The sequence below is a fragment of the Hyperoodon ampullatus genome (assembly GCF_949752795.1).
Source record: "Hyperoodon ampullatus genome assembly, chromosome: 2".
Taxonomy (NCBI): Eukaryota; Metazoa; Chordata; class Mammalia; order Artiodactyla; family Ziphiidae; genus Hyperoodon; species Hyperoodon ampullatus.
This window is the reverse complement of record NC_136915.1, coordinates 169,378,582-169,389,980: the sequence shown is the minus strand read 5'-3', so window position 1 is coordinate 169,389,980 and position 11,399 is coordinate 169,378,582. Positions and strand designations below refer to the sequence as shown.

Here is an 11,399-nt window from a genome sequence, read left to right as displayed (position 1 = left end):
AAATTCTGAATAACACATCATAAAATGGAGCTGAAAACTGCAGAGTCATCTATCTGGGACAAATGCCTGAGTCCCAGGCCAAGAGTCCAAGAGTATAAGCAGTAGATTGGGTTTACTAGGACTAAAGGGAAAGCAGGGATTGGGCAGCCAAGAGACTAGAGCAGAGCCCCACCCTTGGCAGGGAGGTGATGGTGTCCTCACTCGCTGGAGGACTGGGAAATGAGTTCCTCTTTAAGAGCAGCTCCTCCCATTTTGCAATAATCCCCCCTAGAGTGTTGGTTCAGGGAAGCATTTTTTCTTTCAAACTGCCCAAATATCTTGGACAAGACTTAAACCTTCAGAAGAACAGAAGATAAAGAAAAGGTAGAAAAAGAAAAAAAGGATGATACTGTAATGATGTGAGAGGGAGGAGAGTGGGATTGGTAAATGGAGAAGGCGCATGCTATATATATACTAAATATGGCCAAAATGAGAATGACATGTAATTCAAGTAGATCTTTTTTATTTTCTGAGAATTAAGGATTATGATTTTTGTCATCCAAATCTACTTCTCTGCATATCTATGTGATTTTGTCTAAAAAGAACAAAACAGAGAAAAGTAAGAGTCAGGTCTAAAGATATTGTCAGGAATAGGAACAGATTAGGAAACATAATGTTTTTTAGAAGAGAATGGAGGTTGAGGGTAGCAGCTAGTGGGAAGGAGTTGTTTTTAGATAAAGAGACTTGACTTTTCTTTTTAATTGAGAAGGTGAAGAACATTATTAGGGGAGAAAAGAGGGTGACTTCCTGGCATACCAAAACACAGATATAACCAGACCTTATTCCTCAAGGCTTATGTTAAAGTAGAGAGAAGAAATAAATATGTGTGTGTATTTATATGTGTGTATGTATATGCATTTATATACATATACATATATATTTGTTTCTTCCTTCATACATACATAAATGTTTGTGGGTATAAGTGTGTGTATATGTGTTTTAGTGGTGAATCTCCTCTTTCTCCCATTTACTGTCTCTAGTACAGAGTAAATGACAAAAGGCCAAAGGCAAAGAAGACAAATATTTTGCCAGATCACGAGCCTCTTAATTTTGGAGAGTTGACTGAAAACAAAGTGTTTCTTCTGGGAGGAAAAAATATTCTCTTTAGAAATTAAAGAGAAATGCAAAGTATAGTTAGATGACTAAAAAAAAGTTCTGATCTATTTTCTTTTAATATTGCTTTTCTTGGTGCAAAAACAAAGTTTCTTATTAAGCCAAAAAGTGATACCAAAAAAAATCCAAAAATGAGTCTTCAGCACTACTGTTGCTGGAAATGTTCCCTGGGCCTTTGCACAGGCAACCATGGTGAAGAAAGTGGCCATCATTGGAGCTGGCATCAGTGGTTTGGCATCCATCAGGAGCTGCCTGGAAGAGGGGCTGGAGCCCACCTGCTTTGAGAAGGGCGAAGACATCGGGGGCCTGTGGAAATTCTCGGTGAGTGGGACGCCACTGCAGTAGACTGGGGAGTGAAATGGGAAGTGTGAGAACACATTGCTTGAACACAGCCTTCCAAACAAGCTGTCATGGCAGTTACACTCACTCTATGAAGCACAACATCAGAAGCAGGTTGGAAAGTAAATCCCTTACATACTTCAAAAGTAAATAAGATAGTGGGCTGGTTAGTCTCTGTGTACAGAGCTCAACTCCAATAAATCATTAATAAGTGAGCCACTTGGGGATAAAATACATGGTCAAATACTGGTTAGGTTTATGTAATGGAATTACATGAGTTATTCATTTAAAAAGCAAAGGCTCTTTCCATTCTTTTGTTGAGGTTCTGGAACATCCTCTTAGTGATTCAGACCACAGATTTTAAGATTTCAAGTGCTGACTTTGGTCTTGCCAAAAACGCATAATTCATGAGATACCTACAAGAGGAACCAAGAATAGGACACACTGATTTGAAGTTCTTCAATGACTTTTTACTTCTATGCATTTATATTAAGGACTCCATCAGCAGACATGCTTGTAAGCTGACGTTAAATCACTTCCTGTGTTGTCTGACAAGCATATCATCGGGTGTGCGGGCTGCCTTGTGCCCCCAACTCCCTCAGTGACTCCAACCTTAGGAATGCTGTCTGGCTAAGCCTACTCCTGTTTTCTTCTTCTTCTTCTGATAAACCATTAACACATATGCAAACATAGGAAGATCATTAACCCTTTTTAAGCCACCATTTGCTTCTCAAATGCAAAATTAGTATGAAACTTTATACCTTAATAAAAGGTTGTATTTAAGGAGACAGTGTTTGTGACAGCTCTTTAAATATTATAAAGATATGAGAATTATTCTTATGAATGTAGATATTTTCTAGGCTGTAAAGAACTCTTCAAACCACGCAGTATCTTTTTTTGTTTGTTTGTTTTGTTTTGTTTTTTGCGGTACGCGGGCCTCTCACTGCTGTGGCCTCTCCCGTTGCGGAGCACAGGCTCCGGACACGCAGGCTCAGCGGCCATGGCTCACGGGCCCAGCCGCTCCGCGGCATGTGGGATCTTCCCGGACCGGGGCACGAACCCGCATCCCCTCCATCGGCAGGCAGACTCTCAACCACTGCGCCACCAGGGAAGCCCCACGCAGTATCTTTTATAACATTGTGGAGCCCAGCGTGTCACTGGAATGTGCTGACAGATCTTCAGATTAGCACACTGATGAATCTTAGGACTATTTTATTGAGCACTTTCTATATGCCAAACATCTTTCCCATTTAATTCAGTCTTTATAATAATCCTATAAGCTAGTTATGAGATTTTCCCTTTTACAAATGAATCTGAAGCTTAAAAAGAAAAGAAAAAATGATAAATCGTTGGTAAATGGTAAAGACAAGACCCCAATTCAATCTGACTTGCCTCTCCAGCCTGAATTCTTAACCCCTTTTTAAACTGCTGGGTGACATTTCAACAAGTGCTTTATTGAGCAGGCAAGTCTTCTACACAGTGATCTTAACCAAATCCTCATATTCAAACTTACTTTGTGGACTTCCCTGATGGCTCAGTGGTAAGAATCTACCTGCCAACGCAGGGGACACAGGTTCCAGCCCTGGTCCGGGAAGATCCCACATGCCACAGAGCAACAAAGCCCATGTGCCACAACTACTGAGCCTTCACTCTAGAGCCCACAAGCCACAACTACTGAGCCCATGTGCCACAACTACTGAAGTCCGTGAGTCTAGAGCCCGTGCTCCGCAACAAGAGAAGCCACTGCAATGAGAAGGCTGCGCACCAAAGTGAAGAGTAGCCCCCACTTGCTGCAACTAGAGAAAGCCCACACGCAGCAACGAAGACCCAACACAGCCAAAATAAATAAATAAATATAAATAAATAAAAACTTACTTTGCAAAGCATTGCTGAAGAAAGACACTGCTGATATAGCTTTTGAGAGCGGCTGCCTCTCTTGTTGCTCAAGGAAGACTTTAAAAATTTGAACCTAGCATCATAGAGTGATAAACTACACAGCTGCAAATATTGTGCTACTCTTCAAGAAAAAGAAAATTTACCCCAGAGGCTGGAACCTCAAACACAGAAGCTGGAGCCTTGAGACACAAAGGCTTATTACCAGGTCTTGAAACCTAATGAAACTTGCCCTGCTGGATTCCAAAATTGCTTGGGACTGGTGACTCCTTTTTTCCTTCCATTTTCTTCCTTTTGGAATGGAAACATTTGTAACTGGTACCCTATGCCTGTCCCATCACTGTATTTTAGAGGAAGACAACATGTTTCCTTGTTTGGCAGGTCCAGAAATGGAGAATTTTATCCCAGGGTGAATCATACTCAGTCTCATTCATACCTGATTTAGATGATGAGATTTAGGACTTTTAAGCTGATGATATATAAGTGAGATTTGGGACTTGATTTGATGCTGCAGTGGATTGAGACTGTGGGGATGTTGGGCTGAAGTGAATGTATTTGGCTTGTGGGATAAATGTGAATCATTAGGGGCCTGACAGTGGACTGTGGTAGGCTTTTCAAACAATGGCACCCTCAAAGATATCAGGTCCTAATTCTAGCACCTGTAAATGTTCCTAATAAAGACAAAGGATATTTACAGACATGACTAAATTAAGAATTTTGAGATGATGAGATTATCCTGGATCATCTGGGTGGGCCCAGGATGCCATAACATAAACCCCTAAAATAGAGAGGCAGAGAGAGATGTGACACACAAAGATAGAAAAGAAAATGCGACCTCAGCAGAAAGAGAGATTTGAAGATGCTATGTTGTGACCTTGAAGATGGAGAAAGGGGACATTAGCCAAGGAAGACAGGTGGCCTCAAGATGCTAAAAGAGCCGAGGAACGCTGGCACCCACCAGAAGCTGGAAGAGACAGTGATTCTCCCATAGAGCCTCTGGAATGAACATGGTCCTGCCAGCACTTTGATTTAGGCCCAGTGATACTGGTTTCCAACCCCTGGTCTCTGGAATCATGAGGGAATAAATTCCTGTGTTTCAAGCTGTCAAGTTTGTGGTAATTTATTACAATAGCCTCACGAAGCTAACAGAAACTAATATAATATACTTGGTCATTTGGAGTTTCCAAACTATTTCACCTCTGTGAGAGGACTTAAATATTGCAAATGATGTTGTGACTTGCAGTGTTTCTCAAATACCTCTAGGAGTCTGTAGCAGTATACCTAGAATTCACATCATGGGATTATATTATAAAATCAGGTTAAATTTTGTATTTTCATTATCTTTAGTTTCTAAAGACAGCACTTTACATTCTCTCAACATTTTTTTCTTTCAGAGAGATCCAAATATTAGCTATGGGTAAAAAGGGTAAAGTGCAGATAGTTCAAACTTTTGTAGCTGTTTCCTATAGCACTTTCCTATAGCCCTTCTAGTTCTTCCTTCTAACCCTGATCTAAAGGCAAGATGATGTATTTCCCTCACCTGCTCTGATCGCTGAGAAAATAAAGTACGTTGTGACTAGGATGCAGGTCTAGGGGAAAGGTCTTTCTTTCTCAGGAGTCCCCCAAACAATATGTGAGTAAACTGGATTTTGGCCTGAAGTGTCATGAATAAAGTCTGTTTTTTTCTGGGCATACAACCCATTGTTCACTTCCCCTGATTTTTTTCTAGCCTATGTATCTATTTGATCTTTACTATTTAGTCTCTCCTTGTGTTAATTATAATCACTATCAAGCTTCCTAAACTCACCCAAAGCTATGAATTCCTCCACCTCTGCATCCCAAATGCACACTAGCAGAGTCAACAACCCAAGGGAGCAGCAGAAAACTCACGCCGTATTTCAAGATCACATTGCTTTCTGATGCAAACTTGGCAATTAATCTACCACTGAATTACTTGTCAAGAACAAGGCCACAGCCACATTGGCTTTTGATGTGATTGGAATATTCTAGTATTATACTAAAAATTTATATTCTATGGGCCTGAAAACTTTGAGTTATATGAGCCCTAATTCTAAATTTCTAGTGCTTTTCATTATGAACTGGCAACTCTACATAGAGATCTACAGTTTGATCTTTCATCAGAGGGAAAATCATTTCAGATAGAAAACAATGTTAATTTTTTTAAGGAAAGAAATGTTTTTCTTTGGAGCCCCTTTTGGGTATTTTAAAAAATTTTTTAACTTTATTATTTTTGGCAGCGTTGGGTCTTCGTCGCAGTGCACGGGCTTCTCATTGCGGTGGCTTCTCTTGTGGAGCACGGGATTTAGGTGCATGGGTTTCAGTAGTTGTGGCACACAGGCTCAGTAGTTGTGGTTCGTGGGCTCTAGAGCGCAGGCTCAGTAGTTGTGGCACACTGGCTTATTTGCTCCGCGGCACTTGGGATCTTCCCGGAGCAGGGCTCAAACCCGTATGCCCTGCATTGGCAGGCAGATTCTTAACCACTGTGCCACCAGGGAAGCCCCTCTTTTGGGGTTTTATTGGCTCTTTAAATTTGAAAGTGCAATCTTAAGAATTAGACTAATGTTTACTTTGTTATTTTATTTTTTAAGGATCATAGTTTTGGTCAAATAGTGGCTTAACAACTATTGCATCTTGCACTTTGGTCTGTCACTAGTTGATATACAACACTATAAAAAGATGAAATGTGCCTTATTTTCAAGTGCCCATGGAACATTTCTAAAACTGACTCAACCAAAAAGCCTCAAAATTTTTGAAAAAAATGTATAAATAAAATGAAATTCTCTGTTGCCAATACAATAAAATAGAAATTTATACCAAAATGATGGAAAATACTGCCTCCAGGAAATTTTTAAGTTCTCTCTTAAAGATCTATTGATTAATGTTCCTTTAGAAGTGTGAGCCAATTCAATAAGACAAGCGATTGATAATAAAAAAGAGAAACTGGAAAGGAGGAAAAATTATCAGTTACTGTCTATCTGATTTTATACCATGAAGGACATCAATTGGAAAATGGTTGCAAAAAATAAGATAATACAATGAGGTTGGAATTACTAGACAAAAATCAATAGTTTACACATGTTTTAGAGTTAGCAAACTGGCTCTTTTTATACTAAAGCTGTTCTGTTTTATCTGATCTATACATTTTTTAAATTTTTTGATCTGTTATTTTAAAATCATGATATTTCACATAAAAATCTAGGGATATATCTTCTTTTGAAAAATTAGAAAATCAGGCAACACTGTATCTCCTCTTACTCTAATACTGGCCTCTTTTAGGCTAAATTTGAATTCTTTGTTTCACCATATTCATTTTTGACCCATTTCTTGTAACTTCCTCTGTATTTATAGAATTTTTTTTGATTGGTGCTATGTACAAACAACAATCCCTTAGAATATTTCAAACAAAAGACACACCCATTTACAAGATTTTCCATCTTCTCTTGTTCATATAGTTATACCATTCTTTTTGTATAAGTAAACCTTCATGTTTATATTATTATAACCATGTAAATACTGTTCATTGCTATATTTTCTTTCTTAAATAAGTTTTTGTTTTCACTGGAGGTAATAACTGCCTTGTGTCCTTTGTTGGTTTAATTTTATAAATGCTATCTCTAATTCAAACCCCAGGCCATCCCACAGAATTCTCTCAACATGTTTAAACACACAAGGTGTTTCACCAGCTTAATTCTCCTCTCAACTATCTCTTAAAGATACTCTTTCAGATTGTCTTCCTTCATTTCCCTAGGCTAGCTACACTGCTTTACCCTGGGTAACCCTATTTTCTGGAAACCTTATCTTTCTACTATTTTGTTTATTCTCTCATTTTAGTAGACTATATGAGAGTACATCCTCAGTAGTTTTCTGAAAAATTATATATGTGAAGTAAAAGATTGTAGACTTTGAATGTCTTAGAGTAGCATTATTTGATCCAGATTCCCAGTTGATTAAATCTAGTCTTACCTTTCACCTTTCTTTGGTCTGTTAAGTCAGTTATCACTCATGCATCTATGTTCTACTTTCAAAATATTGTTGCTATTTCTTGCTTGCTTTTACTTTTTTTTCTTTTTTTTCCTTGCGGATTCATACCTCTGATACCTTTATCACTCATGCATCTATGTTCTACTTTCAAAATATTGTTGCTATTTCTTGTTTCCTTTTACTTTTTTTTCTTTTTTTTCCTTGTGGGTTCATACCTCTGATACCTTTACAGTAATTTTCGTGGAAAAAGAGTTAAATGCATCTACATAATCCTTCATGTTTAATCAGAAGTCTGGATTACTTTAGTAATCAAAAATAAATAAATAAAGCTACTTCCATAAATAACCAAGGTTTGGTTCTTTGTTGAACACTTGCCCCACAAAAAGTTTATATTTGAAAATGTAATTTATGACTCTATAGTCATTCTCTTATGAACTTCTTATATGATCAACTTAAAATAATCAGTCTATAAACGTGGGCTCTGAGATACACTATAATACCAAATAGGAACAGTAAGATGTTCATGACACATTTTTGTGTGCGTGTGTGTGTGTTTTTTTCTTTTTTAAGCAAGTCAGAAGTGATGTGGTTAGTTGATGCTGTAACTCCTCTCTCATTAATCATGGCCTTTTCGGAATCCAAGAAAAACTGAAGACCAATCAGCTCAGCATTGCTAGGGGGGTTTACTGAATATTACCCTGAAGCAACCAAAGTTGCAAAAGCACCTCAAACCTGTCTCAAAGGTTTGCATCATTTTTATTATCTGAAACTCCTCCCTTGTTGTTACATTACATAATTTTCCCTGACTTTGGCTTGCTCCAAAACCTTACCTTTGGCCTTGTATTAGTTTTCTATTTCTGCGTAGCAAATTACCACAAACTTTAGCAGCCCAAAACAATACTTATTTATTACTCTCAGGTGTACAGATCAGAAGTACAGCATAGTTCAGCTAGGTTCTTTGCTTAGGGTTTCACGAAGTCAAAAATAAGCTGGTAGCTGGGCAGGGCCCTTATCTGGATGCACAAGGGAAGAATCTGCACCCAAGTTCATACAGGGTGATGACTGAATTCAGTTTCCTGCTGTGGTAAGATTAAGGTCTTTGTTTCCTTGCTGGCTGTAAGTTGGGATTGTTCTCAGCTCCTAAAGGCTGCTAGTATTCCTTGGCATATGGCACCCTCCATCTTCAATGCCAAGAACAACAAGCTGAATCCTCCTCATACTTTGAGTGATATGATATTTACAGGTTTCATCCATACTCAGAGGGCAAATGACTATACAAGGATGAGGCGCATTAAGGGTCACTCTTAAAATTCTGTCTACCAAATGCCTCATGCTATAAGTTGAGGGAAAGTCATGAAGCATGTCAGCGAACCCTAAAACTCTCACTCTGTCCTGGGAGATCCTCTCCCATTTTCTCCTATGAGTTCTTGATATTTTGCAATGTTTTGTCAGTAAGTAATACTAGATTACTAAGTGTTCAGGTCACTCGTTTATGCCTAGCATAAATAGGACAACAGACAAATATCCAGAATTACATAGAGAGAAGCATAAAAGCATTCTAAGACACAAGGAGTACCCCCAGTTGGCACAGCTTAATCTTTAGGTCTCTTTTGGATCAATGCTCAGTCTTTCAGGTCCCCTCCTTGCCCCTCAGCCCTTTCCAAAATTGTATCTGGGCTTATGGAGAAGGAGAACTTAAATGACCTTGTGGTAAAGGGAAGCCAAAGTTTCGCAGACTCAAACACAGGTCTTGGGACTGTCCTCTGGCCTCTCTGGTCTCCTGATGTTTCTATTCTATTTGGTTACCATTCACACTCATCCTTCAAGAGGATAAGACAGCAGTTGATGAACCTGGAGACTGTCCTCTCTTAGCTTAATCAGGAGCCACTGAAACTCCTTGCTGAATAGACCTCACTTGCTAGGTCCAGTTTTCTCACTGAGTCCCTGACCCAAGTGGTCCACTCTGCATCTCTTCTAAAATGTCACTTAGCTTCCTCCATGGCAACTCTCTGGTAAATTACCTACTAAGATTCTCAGATAATTTCTGCATCCCTGTTGGGAGCAAGCAGGACCTCCTATGTTTTGTTCAAACTGAATGGGTTCAAGAGAGCTAAACTAAGGTCCTATCTCTTCCTAATCATTGCTACTTGACTTTCCTGTGTCAACCTCCCCCTACCCAGGTTGGTTCAGGGGGAACCTTTGGTATCCATTCTGATATCTTACCAGAATTTCAAATGTTAAAACAAAAGCCCCTCTTCCCTCAGTGTTCCCCTCAATCTATCTAACAGGAGGTTATGTTAATTTCAGAATTCCAGAATAAAGCTGAGGACTTAAGTAATCCACCATTACCCCTTTTTCTGCCTCTATTCCCCTTTCTCCTTACCCAGTTCCTTTAAACCAATGTTTTTCAAACTGGAGATTATGACTCATTAGTGTGCTATGATATAAATTAATGAGTCAATCTGCATGTTTAAATGGAATGTATAGAAAGTATGTGTGCAACTCATCTTGTTGAAAATGATTTATTTCATAAAACTTTTGTCCCCACTGTGTGTGTGTTTGTGTGTGTGCACGTACTGGGTTGCAATATAAAATATATTACTAACTATAGGGTATGGGCAAAAACATTTGAAAAACACTGTTCTAAACATAACCAAACTTCTCTCTGCCCTAGGTACATAAGAAAATATCATGATCTAATCCACCAGAACTACCTCATGACATGCTAAAGGAAATTGTTTTCATTGTGGTAAATAAACCACAATAAAGATTTGCTGTTTAACCATTTTAAAGTGCACAGTTCTGTGGCATTAAGTTAATTCACATTACTGTGCAATCATACCACCATCCCTCTCCAGAACATTTTTAATCTTCCCAAAGAAAAATAATACAGAAATTAAACAATAACTCTCGATTCCCTCCTCTCCCTGGTCCCAGACAACCACCGCTCTTTCAGTCTCTATAAATGTGATCACTCAAGGTACCTCAGCTAAGTGGAATTATACAGTATTTATCTTTTTGTGACTGGCTTATTTCATTTAGCATATGTCCTCAAAGTTAATGCCTATCACAGCATATATCAGAATTTCCTTTTTAAGGCTGAATAATACTCCATTGTATGTATATATCACATTTTGTTTGTCCATGCTTATGTGTTGACACATTGAAATCATGCATGGGTGAATTTTGGAAAATACCTATCACTGTATTTAATGGCTAAAAGGCATAAAATTATTCCAGGTACATGTTCTTTAAAGGACATGATGAAATTCAGAATTTGTTTCCCTTAGAAAAGCAAAGATGTTAAGAAAGATATATTTTTCCACATTCTAAGTTCCTTTGATTATCATCAAGTTGTTTAAGTGAAGTTAATTTATGCCTCATCTTATTTCACTTACTTGTGGGTAAAGGCCGACTGAAAATGAGTGGTAATGATTTGGAACTAGCCCTGACCGTGATAAGTATACTCATTCACAAACTCTCTTCCATTTAAAACCATACTTTCACAGGACCATGCCGAGGAAGGCAGGGCCAGCATTTATCGGTCAGTCTTTACCAACTCTTCCAAAGAGATGACATGTTTTCCAGACTACCCTTTTCCTGATGACTTTCCCAACTTTATGCATAACAGTAAGCTCCAGGAATACATCACTGCGTTTGCCAAAGAAAAGAACCTCCTGAGATACATTCAACTTAAGGTAAGATATTATCAAGAAATTAATTCGGAGCATTACTGTGAGGAATTTTCTTTTTATTAGTAGATTCCCATTAGTTCCTTTCAGTGTCTCTTTCTTACTTGTCAACGTTTTTAACAACGTGGCTTCTCTGACCCTAGATTTAGAGAATATATATTCTTCTCAAGAATATGTAGGAAATTTACAAAACTTGACCACATTCCATTAATTTAAGAACTCTTTTTTCCTAAACAATTTATGGGTCAAAAAAGAAAATGCAATGGAAATTTAAAAATATTTAGAGCTGAATGATAATTTAAATTCTACATATCGGTATTT

General features: G+C 38.2%; 1 protein-coding gene across 1 annotated transcript in view; it reads left to right on the top strand.

Moving 5' to 3' along the window:
* Positions 1 to 1,341: 1,341 nt before the first annotated feature.
* LOC307066610 (uncharacterized protein) overlaps positions 1,342 to 11,399 on the top strand; it is a gene marked incomplete at both ends in the record, with an annotated part of 87,276 nt that continues 77,218 nt past the window's right edge. The window contains 2 exon segments of the mRNA XM_079723810.1: positions 1,342 to 1,473; positions 10,896 to 11,084. Of these exon segments, the coding sequence (XP_079579936.1) occupies positions 1,342 to 1,473; positions 10,896 to 11,084 (321 nt within the window).